Genomic DNA, 17,064 nt, shown 5'->3' on the forward strand with positions numbered 1-17,064 from the left:
GGTAGAAACCCTGGCCGCCCTCAAAGCCACGTCATATACAGACGACATCCTCCCAGCATCCATCCTCAAGACCATCCCTGCAGAAGCTCTCCTTCCCTACCTGGAGATCATCAACAGCTCCCTAACTCAAGGCACCTTCGACCCTAAAGGCAGCACATATCCTCCCTCTACTAAAGAAACCCACTCTGGATCCCGAAAACCTAGTTAACTCTCGCCCCATCACCCATCTTCCCTTCCTAGGTAAGATCACTGAGAAAGCGGTAGCCGCGCAACTGCAGCAACACATCGACCTCAACAATCTCCTTCAAACCTACCAATCCGGGTTCAGAATCAGATGCAGCACGGAGACGGCAACCATACAGGTGATCAACACCCTCAACTTATTTGACGACAGTCACCCCATTGCCTCCTAGTTCTATTCAACCTCTTGGCCACTTTCGACACAACAGACAACCAGGTGCTCACGGACACCCTACATCAGTGCATGGGGATCAGTGACCTTGTTCTATGCTGGTTCAAGTCCTACCTCGCCATCCGCCAGCAGTTTGTTCAGATGGACTCCCCTAAATCACCAATGCTACCCGTCACCTGTGGAAACTGGCACGGTTCCATCCTCTCCCCAGTGGTCTTCAATCTGTACATGTAGCCGCTGGGATACCGTCTAGCCACACACAACATCCACATCTACCAATACTCTGATACACAACTATACCTCGAGATGAACTCATCAAGGACATCCACATGCTCAAAACCTTCCTCTCGCTATCCAGTTTTGGATGTCCAGTGCACACTTGACGTTCAACCCCTTCAAGAGCGAATTCCTACTCCTCACCAACAACACCGAACACCCGGGCATACAGACCTGGCCATCAACCATGAACATTGAGGGTTTCACACCTGAGCTTACCTTTTGTGCAAAGACCCTCGGGTTGCACATCAACAAACACCTCTCCTTCGAGACCTAAAAAACGAAGAAAATAAACTCGGACAGCCTAGTATCTGCTCTCCCTCCTGTGGAAAGTCAAGCCCTTCCTCCCTCTGGACAGCTTTAGATCCACCGTTCAAGCACTGTTCCTATCCTACCTGGATGGGACAATGCCCTCCTCAAAGACCCCCCCACCCCCCTGCGTCCGAACTTGTGCCCCTGAGAAGTGTTCTACACGCGCCTGCATGCCTCATAAAGGGTCTACACAGATACGACCACATCACCCCGGCCCTCATCGGCATTCACTGGATCCCACTGCACGCACAAATTACCTTCATGTCTTGCTGAATCATCTATGATATGGCATTTATAACGCGCCTGGACACAAGTGTTTCTAGGTGCGACAAGACATGGAGGAGGGGGCGGAAAACAGAGGGATGACAAAACAGCGATCTTACTAGGCCTTGCGTCATACAGATCGCGCAAGTGCGGGGAAGGGAGAAGTGCCAAGGGGGCATTCACTCAGCTACCTTGTGGAGAAACTCTGCATCAACGGCGGACAGTGCACCACCAGAAGCAAGGAAACGTGGAGACTTGAAATCTGCTGCTGCAAAAAGGAAAGGACCAGAAAACCAGCCTTCTCTGCCTATGCCCCAAGACTAGGGAACTTCCTCCCCGTCCACATCAGACTCGCCCCCACGCTACTGAAATGTAGAAAAGAACTAGAGACCCACCTCTCCTCCTTAAGTTGCCCCGTCCCCTGTGACACTGGACTCGCTAGATGTCGTCCACCCCTCTCCTTCCCACCACGCTGTACAGCTGTACCCCTCGTCCGTGCCCCTCTGTATCCTGCCCCCAGCTGTATATGTGTTCTGTTATTGTCATCCCAATCCAGACATAGGTTTGCAACCTCGAGTCCAACAAAACCCAAGTCCTTGCCCCCATACTCTTTTCCTTTGATTGCAACATCCTCCCTATGGCACGCACTGAACACAAATATTGTGGAGGCTGGCGCTTCTCCATCATAGAACCCCACATCCGGAACAACCGTCCCTTTTTTCTGAAAGCTAGGCAGTCTATCATGTAGTGTCAAGCAGCAATATAAGCATACTGTTTTTAAAGTGAAATGTGAGTCCTTTATAACTCTGTAATGCCTGCCATGCTGCTGTATCTCTCACTGTTAGTTGTATCTAACACCTCCATCATGGTTATGTAAAGGAGATGGGTAACCCTCCTGGGTGCTGTGTCAGCCTGCAACACACACAAGACCTGCGCTATAGACGTAGAGTTTCTTTTAACATTCTGCTACAATACTGTTTTCTGAGCACCTGCAAGCAATTCTATTTGTTGTGTGCGCTCTTCAAGTCCACAGACCATAAAATGTCTCCATTACCAAAACATTTCGGAATGTGGCCTCTTTTACCTATGTAATACCTTCCCCCTTCTCTGAAGAGCAGGAGTCTCTTGATTTCTCCCCCCCCCCCAAGCACCCCATATCAAAGTTTCATGGTATGGTGTGGCACACATGCATACCGTTTGTGATCATAGTGTAGATGTAGTTACACTGAATAAAACTCTTGGAAGACAACGTGGATGGTTCTTCACACACACCAATTGTTTTATCAGATTTACCTGCACATCACATTTTGTTTTTACTTTATGGAGTCTGTGCAATATGTAAATCAAGGTGAAGCCCTGTGTCCACAGAACTCTAATTGAGCATGAACACTTCCAGTGATTCAATGTTAATGAACATAACCATTATTCATTTGTTTTTCAATTTTTTTGTTTTATATCACCAAATATCATGTTTTTTCAATCAATACATTTTTTGTTTTCTTGCATTTTGTGTATCATAATAAAACATCAACTCTCAAACAAAAGTTCTTCAACAATTGATGTACAGAAGCAATTTCAAAAGTAAAGCAATTTTTTACCATTGCAGGTTTACTTAAACACAATTATCAAAACAAATATTAATGGGGAAAAAAGTGTATAAAGATTTTGAATGTTCATAGGATTGGGTGGTCTTTAGTAGTCCTTACGCGTTTCCAAACAATTCCTTTATCAAGAGTCAGTCCTATTGACTTTACCGAAGTTTCCTTAATTCATTCAAGGGTTCTTATCCCTTACAATTCTGTAACAATAAACACACAAGCCTATATTAATAGCACTGGCATTTAATTTAAAAAATCAATTTACTAGTTAAATAAAAGTAACCTCGATTGTAGACACCACTTTGGCACAGTTCAAAAAGAATTCCTACCAGTGTATCAAATTGTGTATGAATGCACTACAGAATCTAGTGTCCTAAAGAAGGATATATTGTTAAGAGATATAGCTTTCCATAGCATTATGTCAAGACAAATGTATATATCTAATCTCTCCATGCACTTAGCCATACCTTGTTTTATGTTTTCAACCAATGGCTCCTGTTCAGGATTACTGTACCAGATAATACTCACAGGTTTAGAAACATCTGTGAGTAACCTAAAACTATTCAGAGTCGATCTATAAAGTTACAATTATAATCTAAGTACCTTGCAAATTTAGAACTTACCTGCCCAGTTGGGGTTTCACAGGGCCGTTGTACATAGTGCTCAAGTAAAGGAGAGTCAACCTCCATAGTACCTCTAACTCCGTTCAATAAACAGAAGTGATGTATTGTGAAATGACGAGAAAGTCCCTCTTAGTTGGTATGTGTTGGTACTAGGTAAGCACCATATTAATTAAGGCTTCCCACCAACCACATACTGCTGTTGAGACACAATAAAATGTTAATTAGAACAAGATCATGCGAATGTCAGAATGTATAAACCCTAATCTTAAAACTTGCTATATTGTGAATACTAAAGATAATCATTGTAAAATTCTCTCTGGCTGTTATCAAAATATGTATGTTCATCCACCATACAATAAGTGCAAAGTACATTCTGAGATTTAACAAATATACCCTAACAGTGCAAGCATGCTCAAAAGCATCCTAAATCTCGCTCTAAATTCATACCTTGGGGACTCAACATATCTAGTCTGGTAATCCACCAAACTGCCAGTGTCGCTAAGATCTGATTCCGATCACCTCCTCTCTTAGGATATGTTCATTTGCAATGATTCACCTATTTATCTCTACCCCATGGTACTAAGGGTCTTTGTCACTACCTGGAACAGATTTGATGTTGCTCATTGTTTCCAGTCCGACACAAATTAGTGTTAACAATTTATTTTGTGGTGTATTATATAACAAAACAGGCCTACACAACCAACCCATGGAATAAAGGGTGTCAAGTGCTAGTCCCCCCCCCCCTTTATATCTCCACCAGTGCTATGTTCCATCCCTACACTGCCTTCATTCTCCCTCGCCCATGTGGCCTTACAAGTGGGTAATGCTGCACTCTACAAAAAAGCTATGACTTATTGTAACCATGTTGTGATTTTTTTGTTTTGGTAAATTTAGAGATGTATCTGGGATTAACAGGTTTGGTAATTTGGACCCAGTTCTACTTTGGCTGCTCAGTTGGTTTTGTGTGGTTTGTGTTCTTGATGTTAACATTGTATGCTTTAAAAAGCATCCATCTTTCCTTTAGGGCTTTATTTGTCCCCTTTGTATGAAAGCTCATGGATCAGCAGAAGACCTTTTCAAACACTACGAAGCGGTTCATGATTCGGGCAATGGCTCCAGTCAAGGTGGTGAAGCTCATCTTTCATCAAAAAGGTGAGAAGAAACCATCTTTCTAATGTATGAGGCAGCTTCCATGCTGCTTTTTAATCAAAATTGTTACAATTATGTTGAACTTATTGGGCAGCATTGTGCTATTTCCGGTTCCGATTCTCTAATACCATGGGAAAGCAGTTCCCCCTCAGGCCATTGTATTGACATGCTTGTTTACATACTGTGACAAAGTCCCCTGCCTGGTTCTGGAAACCACCATGGCAGTATCTCAGGACTAGCTGTGACCCCAAGCCAGTGGATGTTGGATGTAAGTGGATGTAAGGGATGATCTGCTGGTCGCTTAGCCCTAGTCTCTGGTGTGGTGGCGGGGGTGCCGAAGGAGGAGTCGGAGTAAATACTGCCATGTTTCAAGGGTGTTTTTTTAAAGTAAAAAGAAAACTCCTATCTAGCACTACTGCTATGAGGGAAGTTCCCTGCCTATCAAACTAAAACTAATGGTGCTGAAAAGAAAAGTGTCATTAGTCTGAAACCTAACCAACTAACTAGCCCCACCACTTTAAGAAAACAAAACAAAAAAGGAGGAGGCTGGGACAATGGCCTCAGTCTTGGACTTCTGCCTGGCTCCACCCTTGGATTCCTTTTTCTTCAGGAAACCGGTTTTTGAAGGTTCAACACAGTCTTGGCAAAGTTCAGCAATTTCTTATAATAGAGTTCTCATCCTCTCTGTAGGTTCTGTATGCCAACGTTTCAGTCTTTATGTAAGCTTCACATGGTTTCCTTTTCCTCAAGAAAATAAGGCTTTTGTTAACACAACTCCCATCAATTTCGACTTGGTACTTGTCAATGATCCTATTTTATTGTCAAATAGTTGAACCATCCATGTCCTCTCTCCCACCATTTCTTTGTGTTATATTTCAGGTTTCTTGGACTCCGCAAAGTCATCTGGTCCCGTAACGGGGCTGTTTTAGCATTTCTTGTACAAGGCTCTTGCCGCTCAGTTTTTGTAGGGCTCCTGTAACCTTCTGCTTTTCCCATCCTCCGATAGTAAAGTCATTTGGTTTCTCATGGCTTTCCAACGCCCTCTAGGCCTTGGATAGGTTTGCTTTATCTTTATTCGGGTTTATCTGGCTCCTGTAACCCTTGTGTCTTTTCCAGCCTGGGATATTTAAGTCTCTGTTCGCCCCTCTATACGGCGTAACTATTTCAGGAGCATTTGCATCCCTCCCGTTGCTCTGCTCAGCAGCAAATGCACTTCTCGTTCGAATCTCATGCTTCGTCCCTCTCCACAGCGTTAATTCTCAGCTCTGCAGTCAAACCTCTCAAGTGGAGCTCGGTATTCCGGGCTCTTCTCTGCACTCTGGTCTCAGCATCAGTTAATGGACCTCAGGCCCACCATGACTTCCATGTGGTCACGCAACCAGGCGAGATGGTTGCTTCCCTGTCTCTGTGATCAGGATGCCAGCATTATGGTATCTGGCTAGAGATTTGCTCGCTCTATACGCTGCTGCTGGCTTTGTGGTGCAGCGTGGGTCCACCCCTCCAAGACGTATCCCCATCAGGGGCTTGCTTCTGTGTAAGATTCACACTCCTCAATTCAAGCTTCTTCTTGATTTTATGTACATCTGAAACAAAAGGGGGGCTGTCTTTCCTCTTTGACTGTGGAGTTCAGTTCAGAGATCCAGCATTACCTGAAACCTAAGAGATTGAAGAAATTTCACTACTTGTTGGATTCAAAATGGAAGCATTCAAAACAGAATTAACAGTCTTTTTCCAATTCCCATGTAGGCAGATAATGTACCCTGGACAGGGAGTTACTTATCGGAACGGGAGTCCTTGTCCCCGATAGTGGAGTCACTCCCAGTCAGGGCTCACCTCCCTACCCACACAAGGGGTGGTTCCCCTCTGGTAAGAAGGGACAAATGGTTCAGATTTGTCACACTGGACACATGGCAGCAGACAGTCTGGTTCTGCCCCACCCACCCTACCTGCCCTGTAGACTCAAACCGTGATCTAGAATATTCTAATTGCCTCAGTGGAAAAGCTCTCGTCCCAATTTAGAAAGCATACAGCGTGCCCAAGTGTAAGGAAGGCATGGTATCAACAGCAAGACAGACAAAAGTGGCCAGAGTTCAAGGGTGGTTATTGAACTTCAAAAAGGGTATGATAAACACCTATCTAATCCTAAATCTACAGATGGGAGCAAGCTACGACCATCAAATAATAACGCAGTCCTAGTGGCATCTTGTTAAAAGAAAAGGGCCTATACTAAAAAAAAAACTATTGCAAATCCTTACCTCTAAATACTAATAGTGTGGGGAATAAAGTTATGAAAATGAAAGAAGTGTTCAAAATGATATGTCAGGATGTTCAGGCCATTGGCCTCCCTTCCCCATGTTTTCAGCACGGGACAAGGCGGTTAACTCGAGAGTAGCACAGTCTCTGGCTTCTTCAACATGAGGTTACAGTTCAATCATGGCCTTAGCACCATGGCCTTCTGAGCGTAGGTCGCCTTGCTTCTCAAAGTCTCTTTACTCAAAGGGCCTGATGCAACCAAATAAACAATTCTTTTTCTCTTTAGCTTGTCACCAGTGTTCACATCAGGTGATTCACTATTCAGGCCGGATCCGCCTCAGCCAGGCTCGGATCCCCTTTACACAATTAGTCTCCTTCAGCCAGGCTTGGACCAATGTCAATTTTACAACAAGTATCGAAGGTGTGTGTGTGTGTGTGTGTGTGTGTGTGTGTGTGTGTGTGTGTGTGTGTGTGTGTGTGTGTGTGTGTGTGTGTGTGTGTGTGTGTGTGTGTGTGTGTGTGTGTGTGTGTGTGTGTGTGTGTGTGTGTGTGTGTGTGTGTGTGTGTGTGTGTGTGTGTGTGTGTGTGTGTGTGTGTGTGTGTGTGTGTGTGTGTGTGTGTGTGTGTGTGTGTGTGTGTGTGTGTGTGTGTGTGTGTGTGTGTGTGTGTGTGTGTGTGTGTGTGTGTGTGTGTGTGTGTGTGTGTGTGTGTGTGTGTGTGTGTGTGTGTGTGTGTGGGTGTGGGGGTGTGTGTGGGGGTGTGTGTGGGTGTGGGTGTGGGTGTGGGTGTGTGGGTAGGTTTGGCCATGAACGAGCTGAAGGCCGCACTAGAGCTCAAAGTCTGGGCAGTACAAGCGGAGGTGAATCTACTCCGGCAAGATGTCAGGGCACTGGCAGAACGCACAGGTGACCTAGAAAAAGCGGTGGCCCCGAACACAGCGGCGTGTGCAGCCCACAAATCCGAACTTCATGCCCTAGTACAACGCGTGGGCAACCTGGAAAGCAGGGCGGAGGAGGCGGAAGGACGCGCCCGAAGGAACAATATACGTATCGTTGGATTGACTGAAGAAGCGGAGGGACCTAGCCCTACGGAGTACATCGAATCAATGCTGCTGCAGGAGGTAACCGGAGGAGTGCTGACCCAGGGGTTTGCTGTGGAAAGGGCGCGCAGGGCCCTGATGAGGAAGCCACCACTGGGAACTCCACCCCCCACCAGGCCGGTGATAGCCAAGATCGTGAACTATCATGATCGGGAAAAAATCCTTGAGCACTTCCGGAAGGGTGGAACGATACAAAGGGCGTCGGCAAACATAATTGCATATCCTGTTACACCTTGCAGGTGCAACGCCGACGCATGAACTTTGGGGCCGTGAAAAGAAGGCTGCGTGAAGCAGGCGACAAGTATATGCTGATCTACCCGGCAAAACTGAACGTGTTCCACAAGAGCAGAACATTTGTTTTGAAACCCCGGAGGACGCTATGGAATGGTTAGACACGCAGAGCTTCCCCCAAGAATCGGGTATCCAGAAGGAAGACGGCGCAGATAAGTAACAAGTGACTGTGGCACCCACGGTGTCGCAGTCTAAGACATTGGGACTTGAATATAGTACAGGACATAGCCTGCTGGAGGTGTGTGACTAGGGCTATAAATATATGCAAGATCTCGGGGCACGAGAAACCTAACTAATGGCGTAGGAGCCTAACGGAACCAGCCCTCGTACCCCCCGAATGAATAGATTAGTTGGGTCACCGGTAGACCGGTGACACCCTGCCGGGTTCCTGACCTCGGTATCCCGAGGCAGGACGAAACGTGGGGGAGCCTGAGATCCAGGGATGGAGCTGGGCACTTGTTTAGGTTGGGTAGGGTGGGGGGAGGGAAGGGGTTGTGTGCAGGGGTTTATAGTTGTGCAGGGGTGGGGTAGTTGGGGAGTTTTTTTGGAAATGGGAGGGGAACGAGCCCAATCTTGTGTCAAACCAGGCGGGAGGGGGAAACTGGGAGGGGAGCCGGGACAACCCACAGATGGCGTCGGGTGGCCTCAGAGTGGTGACCTGGAACGTGAGGGGCCTCAACAGCTATCTGAAGAGAAATAAAGTAATGATGTATCTGAGAAGGCTGAAGATTGACATAGCATTATTACAGGAAACCCACCTTACTAGGGAGAAGCTGGAGGTGGTCAAGAGAAAGTGGAGAGGGAGTACCACGGGAGCCACATACTCAGCTTATGCGAGGGGGGTCATCACGTGGGTGGCACCGCATGTACCATTTCAGCTGCTTCAGACCACAATAGACCCAGGAGGTAGAATGACAGTGGTGCGGGGGATGCTGGAAAACAGGGAAGTGAGCATTATAAACGTATATGCCCCTAACCAAGATACAGCGGCCTACTTTAGGACCCTATATGGCGAAATTGGCCCCCTATTGGGCGGCGCGATCGTATGGGGAGGGGACTTTAACTGTACATTAAATCCCAAAATGGACAGATCAGACGGTAAACCAGATAGACCCACTCCGGCCGCAAAGGCATTACAGGCCCTGCTGAGAGACTTTGGACTCAAAGATATCTGGAGACAGCTGCACCCAGCAGATAGGCAGTACTCGCACTACGCGGCCCCACATAACCTGCACACGAGGCTGGATTACATGTTTGCTGCTTCGGAGCTGATGGGAGAAATGACGGGTGCGGAATTCAAGGCCAGAGTGCTCTGGGACCACTCCCCCTTGGTCCTGGAGTGGTGACACCAGCCCCCTAGAGCGAGAATCCCGACGTGGAAGCTCAGAGCTGAGGCCTTGCAGGACTCAGGATTCCGTGAGGACCTGAGGGAGGCGATCGAGTATTTCGACACTAACACGCAAAGTATACAATCGGTAGGAACCTTATGGGAGGCATTCAAAGTAGTAATACGGGGCGTGGCCATATCAAAATCTAGAGGGCTCCAAGGGGGCATAGAGCGGGAGTTACAAGAAACAGAGAGGGAGCTGGAAGGCATAAGGCATAAGGCGTAAGGTGGGCACCTCACAGGATGATGAGGAAAGGATGAAGCTGCTACAACAAGCCAGCAGTGAGCACTGGGACAGATTATGTAAGCTGAGTTATAAGAAATACGTCGAAAGGCAACATGCGGGAGGAGACAAGCCGGAATGAAACACCACGGCCAGTGATCAGAGAAATCAGAGGGGATGAAGGCCAGATCTGGGATACCCAAGAGGGAGTAAATGAAGGGTTCCTTAGATACTACAAATGTCTTTATGGGGACGCAGGGGAAGAGATGGATCAAGAGATACAGGAAACACTAGAAGACATAGGCTTGCCCAAATTAAACGATCAGGAGCGGGAGGACCTGGACGCCCCAATCACATAAGAATAATTAGATAGTGATCCAGCACCTGCCCACGTGCAAAGCCCCGGGGTCGGACGGGCTCCCCAGCGAATTCTGTAAAACATACAAACAAGAGGTGCCCCCCCTGGTGCTGGCCATGCTTAATGAGGCGTTTGGGCACGGTAGGCTGCCAGAGTCCCTACGGGAGGCGGTGGTCATCCCGCTCTTAAAACCGGGTAAACCAAGCACAGACGGTGGATCATACAGACCCCTATCGATGCTCAATCAAGACAGCAAAATCCTCACAGCAGCGCTGGCAAACAGGCTCAAGTGAGTCATCGGTAAATTGATACACCCCAACCAAACAGGCTACGTTCCTGGCAGGAACATAACCGACAATCATAGGAGACTCCACCACATTTTTGATCAATCAGAGCAGGACCCCGGTGAACTGGTAATAGTCTCGCTGGATGCTATTAAGGCCTTCGGCTCGGTGAGATGGCCTTGGTTGCTAGCGGCTCAGAGAATTTGGGATGGGGCCGGGGTATCTGAGGTGGTTCAAAATGTTATATAGTTCCCCAATTGCTAGGGTCAAAACGGGCGTGACAATCTCAGACAAATGGCAACTCAGCAGGGGCATTAGACAGGGCTCCCCCTGGTCGCCCATGCTGTATATCCTTGCGCTGGAGCCACTGGCAGTCTGCCTCAGACAACAGTATGGGGAGAAAGGGATCCATACTGCAGAGGGTTTGCACCTCATATCATTGTACGCCGATGATATACTCTTATATCTGCGCTTCCCAGAGGAAAATCTACAATATGTCCTGGAGGTGATGGAACGTTACGCCACCTCAGGAAATCAAGCATGTTCCCTCTGGGGAGATAGAGACGCACCCTGCCGAGGAGCCTACCGGTCTTGCCAATACCCTGGCGGAACGAGATGTTCCGATATTTTGGAATCGACATATACCACACGACGGAAGAGGAACACAAACGCCATACGGAAAAGGCAGTTGAAGGTATCACGAATAGCATGGGGTTTTGGTCCAGGCTACCCCTGGCCATGATGGGTAGAGTGGCCTTGATTAAGATGATATTCCTGCCCAGATTGTTACATTTTTTTGTAAACATCCCGTATGTGATTCCCCAAACGTTTTTTTGTCAAACTCCACAGCCTGTGCAGGGGTTTCATATGGCACAACTCTAGGAACAGGGTGGCCCTCTGGAAATTACAAAACTCGTGTGACAGGGGGGGGTATAAACCTACCAAACTTTGAGCTGTACTATTTGGCGGGACAGCTGCAATATGTGGCCAGGTGGTTGTCTGAAGAACTGGCCGAAGCCAGGCTATTGTACTAGGACCCTGCCCCCTTCTTTCTTAGAGAGACTGTGTGGTTGCCTAAACCAAAGGTGCTAGGAATGGCAAGACTGTTGGTGCCAGGCTGGGAAATATGGCGCAAACCATGGCAAAGAGTGGGAAACCCAACCCCATTCTCCCTGCAGGTGCCGTTAATGGCGCTATGCAGGGAGGACTCCCAGCTGATAAAAGGGATCCGCAGATAGTGGGAACCCATGGGCCCGGCGACCTTTGGAGATATGTGGCAAGAGGGGGTGGTACTAGACTTTCAGAGATTAATGGAGGACACCGGGGTACATAAGGGCCAACACATTACTTATGCCAGACTTATTAAAAGGGTGCGAGAAAGGTGGCCTGAGGCAGTGCTCGCAGAACAACCTGATTCAACCATCGAGACGATGTATAATATTTCGGAGGGTGGGCATGAAATGTCTCGTTTATATGAGCTACTGGAGACTAGGGTGGGCAAGGAGCTGCTCCAACTGAGGCGAGACTGGGAGGAGGAGGTGGGAGAACCCATGTCAGATGGACAATGGGATAGAGCTCAAAGGTATCATAAGAAGGTGTCCCGAAACGTGAGACTTCAGCAGATTCAGTTATGTTACTCATAGGGCATACATGACCCCCAGTAAAATCGCCAGGTTTGGAGGCCTGGTGGCACAGAAATGCCCATGGTGCGGGGAGGAGGAAGCTGGGATGCTGCACATGTTCTGGGCTTGCCCGGAGGTGGGTAGGTTTTGGACAGAGCTGAAGATATGCCTAGCGGAAAAAGGATCACGCTGGAGGTGGAGTCAGCTTGGGCATGCATGCTGGGGGGTTTTACCAGACCACGCAACCTGAAGCACATCAGTAAGATGAAAGATCTGGTCTACATCCTGGCCAAACTGAGAATTGCAATGTGCTGGAAGGCAGCCCAACGGCCTAGAATTGAGATGTGGTGGGCGGACCTCAATAAGTGGGCAGAGGCAGAAACGGCTGCTTGGTACGAAGCAGCCAGCGGGGGGGTGAGGTGGGACCCTTGATAGCATGGAGACAATTGGTGGCCTCGATGGTGGGACCCTCCCAGGCCGACCATAGTGAAGATGATACGGATGAGAGAATTGAAGTAGGCACGCCTGGAGATAAGTAGGACAGTGATATGGAAGTAGGGGCCCGAGTTAAGGGGGCGGAGGTGGGAGGACCGAAACGTTTAATTTGTAATATAATGATGTGAAGCTTAAATGTGGATGTCCTCAACGTTTGTAATGTTTGGAGTGTTAATAAAATAATTAAAATATATATTTTTTAAAAGTATCAAAATCTTTAGAATGTGCACAGGATTTGGCTTGGCCCATCACAGGACCACTTCGATTTCACAATTCTTATGTTCGCAACCTTTCAGCTGAATACCTAACGGAGACATTCGAATGAGTACCCAAATGCGCCGGACCACTCTGTGTTCGGTATTGTATTTTAGCTTCAAAGTTCATTCACTCATCTGCTGTTTTAATAATCTTCCAAGGACAGTACCAAAGTGGCAAATGCTTATCCCCGCCTTGACTATCGACGCAGGAGAGCCCCAGCTACCTCCGACACACAATGCAGGATTCTTCAGCTTTAATTCCATGTCTTAGGTTTCCTATTCACCATGGCCCATTGAAGATTCAGTCTTTCGGTGAAAAGATCAAGGGCTTTTCCCGCCTTGAAATCCTCTTTGGTCTTGCCGCCTTCCGCCTTGTATTAAACTGCCATCTTGGAACTGCTGCTTCCTCATGTGCTTTGCCTCACTCAGAGTGTGCTTTTGTGCTTTGCCTTTTATCCATGTGATGTAAGTCAGGTGTGTGCAATAATCAGTAATTGCCTGACCCTGCCTGACCAGGTATACGGCTCGTGGTTAGTCTGTTTTCACTCACAGTGGGAAAGTGGGAAAGTGTTTGTCTGGTAGGATGGGGGTAAAGGTGTTGCAGGGAGGGGGATACCGAATCTCTCCATCCGGTATCCCACTTCCACTCCCCGAAGACCCCTCATCCAGGTGAACCTCCTGCGCTGGTCCACCCCAGGAACTGGATCCAAAAGCGATGGCCGTGTCCTGGCCACCTGGATGACGGATCCCCAGGTACTAGTGGGTGAGACACCTTCAGGTTTCTCACACAAGCCAGACCCACATCTCCATTGCTGAAACAGAGGGCTTTCCCTTTGAGGAAGAACCTTTTGGGGTGATCAGAGGTAGGTGTACAAGACACTGTATGAATGCTGCTGTGCCGTGCCTACAGTATTTTGGGCCTGTGACTTCCCAGACATACAGAAACAAACACTGGCAACACCATTACAATGTCTGTGTTTCCCAGCAATAGAATCTTACACTGGGTAAAAAAATGTATCGCACCCTCCCCCCCACCCCAAGTGAACCATGCTATCAGTTAATCAAATATAGAAACACCACAGCCCTCAGGTAGTGCCAGAAGCCTGAGATAAGGTCAGAACAGCTTATCTAAAATACAAGATGGCAGACAGGCCAGATATAGGCTTTGTCCAACATCTTGAGCCCAAATCAATTCATGGTGTACGCCAGAGCTAGTCAATCTCAGCTCTCACTTAATCAGTACTCACAGGTGCAGACCCTCAGAGTAATGGGCACTCAGGGGAAGGAGGGAGCACAGTATAAATGCAACCAGCCCCAGTTGTTGGTTTGGAGATGCAGGAGCAGGAGGCTCACCTTTGGAGACAACTGGAGAGTGATGAAAGAAACATACGCTGAAGAGGTGATGCAGCAGAGAGAATGAGGAGGTGAGAAAAACAGGATTGGCGAGCGGTCAGCGGCATGTGTCATGGTAAAAGACGAAGATGAAAGGTGCTAACATCTAGAGGGAAGAGCGAGTAGTGGTATTAAGAAAGCATGGCAGAGGTGGTAACATCTAAAGATGCGGCGTAGCACCCTGAGGTTGCAGAATGAAAGAAGTTAAAGGGAAAAGTAGGGCGGAAGGAGACAAGTAGAGGTGGTGAGTTCAGAGGTAGAACACGCTCAGGAGTACGGAGGAGGAATATGGAGGAGGTGTATGGAGGAGGAGTACAGTGGAGGAGGAACGGCAAAGAGTGAAGGTAATAATAAAACGGCCACAACACAGTCCGAATAGGAAGGTTCCAGCTGGCCAGTTCGGCCCTATGTAGGCCAAGACAGTGGTACGCAGAACCCAGTCCTGGGGATCCCTCTTGCCCTCTCTGCTGACCATGACCCATCCTTTCGCTGGACTTGGTACACAGGCCAGTCGTGCGGAATGGGACTCTGGAAAGCCTACAGATAGCATTAACAGGAGGGTGTAGGACCCCCACACATCAGCAATGCCAAAGGAGGGGGTGGTAAAGCAACCTCCTAGGAACTGTACAGATTCAGCCATTGGCTACAGGGGACCAAAGACTTAACTATCCGCCCCAGTGGGAGAGCGATTTCTCTGGGAGAAGACCATCCTGATTATTTTTATTTCTTGATCCAGTTTTGTATTTAAGTTGCCCCCTACTTGTGGATATAATATCAATAAGCCAACAATACTTGGTCTTGGCATCCTTTTTGATTCAAGGTGTCCTATGTGACAATACATATTGCTGGGAATGGAGGTAGCTGATCATTGTCCAGCATTGGGCCTGTCATGTATTCACATGCTCATGAATATTTCCTGTAGCCATGATGGGAATCCTTGTAAAAGAAAAAAGAAAAAAAGTTTCACTTTCACTTGTATTTCTCCTCTAAACCAATCACTGTCCGCAAGAGTGTTCTTGACTCCCGCCAAGTGAAACGGAACGAGGAACATGCCTTGATGCTTGGCCCACTGCCACAAGTCCTGGGCCTCTATGGAGAGTGCCAGAGATGGGGTACCCCCTTGTTTCCGGATGATGAACATGGTGGTGTTGTCCGTGAAGATCTTCACCACCTTGTCCTTCAATGACGGCAGAAAAGACTTGAAGGCCTAGCACAGAGCCCGAAGCTGCGGGACGTTGATGTGCATGTCCCTTTCCTCTGGTTGCCAGAGGCCTCTGGCATGCAACTGTCCGGTGTGGGCTACCCACCCCTCCTAGAGAGGCATCCGTGGTGACCGTCTACTGGTAAGGAGGAATCGGAAACTAGACACTTGCATCCACCTCGCATCTAGGAACTCCTGGAGAGGCCACATGCGCAATCTGCATAGGCGAACAAGGTTGATGCAAGAGAACAACATGCCCAGAAATGACTTCATGGATTGCACCGTCTGAGGACTCCCAGCACTGAAGCGTGCGGTAGAAATCTGAAGAGGGCCACCATGGTTGGAGCTTAGGGAGAGGACAGTCTCATTGAATGGGGGCAGTATGACCCAGAGGACAGTGATTGATTTAGAGGAGAAATACAGGTTTAAAGTGAAACTGTTTTTTCTTTTACCAAGGATTCCCAGCCTGACAACGGGGAATATTCATGAGCATGTAAATCCATGTCAGACCCATGTTGGAGAACAATAGTTATAGGTAAATAACTTAAACCTTTTGCTTAAGCTCACTCAGTATTTCCTGGAGGACATTGAAGAGGTGATGTGCTGCATGTGCTACTTTCCAGTCACATCTGTGGAATTTTTAAACTGCTTACTCCCAAGGCGCCCATGCCTTTTTGTCACAAATTAGAATGACTTTAGCACACCAGCTTTAGTTTTTTTTTTAAATTGCAAATTCTATTTAAACAACCTTTGATAGTGGTTCAAAATGAGGACTTGTTGTTTAAGCTCTGGGAATAGGTGAAATGAGTAAAATGCAAATAATGGGTCCTCTTGCTAGAAAGCAGTCATCTCAATACTAGGCTGTCTTAGCTTAGTAGCATTAGGCTAGGGTCTAAGTCTGCAGTTTTCCTGAATGTTTTTCCATTTTGGCAACTTTGAAATAACTAAGTCCCAAGAGTGTAAAAATGGATTCCGCAGTCCAAGAGGTTACTTTTAAGATATACCTGGTAAGGGGACAGAGGTTATATCCCCTATCCCTCCAAATGGTACCCTCTGAATTAGTGATCAATGACTTTTGATTAGTGGCTGCCTTTGTAATGTAGCTATTAACTTACCCAGGGGGACGGGGGTTAGCTGATTGAACCCCTTGTTTAAATTTGAAGAACATCCCCATTAAAGTGGTTTGCCTGTACTACTATTTTGGGAGAGAGTTTTGACTTGCACCCTGTTTTACCTGGGACTTCCCAGTTACCAATAGACTATGAATGCCATTATTTAGAGAATAGGTCTTCATTTGTGGGATCCTGCCTCATCTCCAAAGAATGTTTTTATATAGTGTGTCAACCAAGTGGCAAGATACAATACCCTTTAGATAATTCTGGATCATAATATCCCAACCCTACACACCACTCCCCACACACAAATGTCAATACACACCACCACAACAAGATTCACAACATTTTACATTTTGAAATTTAAATATAATTTCTGCACAAATCTTAACAGGCATATTCCATAGGAAATATGGGAAAATCAAATTCATAAACGTTCACACTAAAGCACAATAA

The 17,064-nt window shown here is 47.3% G+C and overlaps 1 protein-coding gene across 4 annotated transcripts in view; it reads left to right on the top strand.

Annotated features, from left to right (window-relative positions):
• Window positions 1-17,064, top strand: part of EEA1 (early endosome antigen 1) — a 1,786,886-nt gene that overhangs the window by 134,660 nt on the left and 1,635,162 nt on the right. Inside the window, exon 3 of one of the 4 annotated variants that reach the window (XM_069629072.1) lies at window positions 4,510-4,637. The exons of 2 other annotated variants lie outside the window; for them this stretch is intronic. In XM_069629072.1, the coding sequence (XP_069485173.1) occupies window positions 4,510-4,637 (128 nt within the window). Of the gene's footprint in view, window positions 1-4,509; window positions 4,638-17,064 lie in introns of those variants that run through there. One more of the 4 variants, XM_069629074.1, reaches the window with a different exon arrangement.

This window comes from Ambystoma mexicanum, chromosome 12 (assembly GCF_040938575.1).
Source record: "Ambystoma mexicanum isolate Mex_15411 chromosome 12, UKY_AmexF1_1, whole genome shotgun sequence".
Taxonomy (NCBI): domain Eukaryota; kingdom Metazoa; phylum Chordata; class Amphibia; order Caudata; family Ambystomatidae; genus Ambystoma; species Ambystoma mexicanum.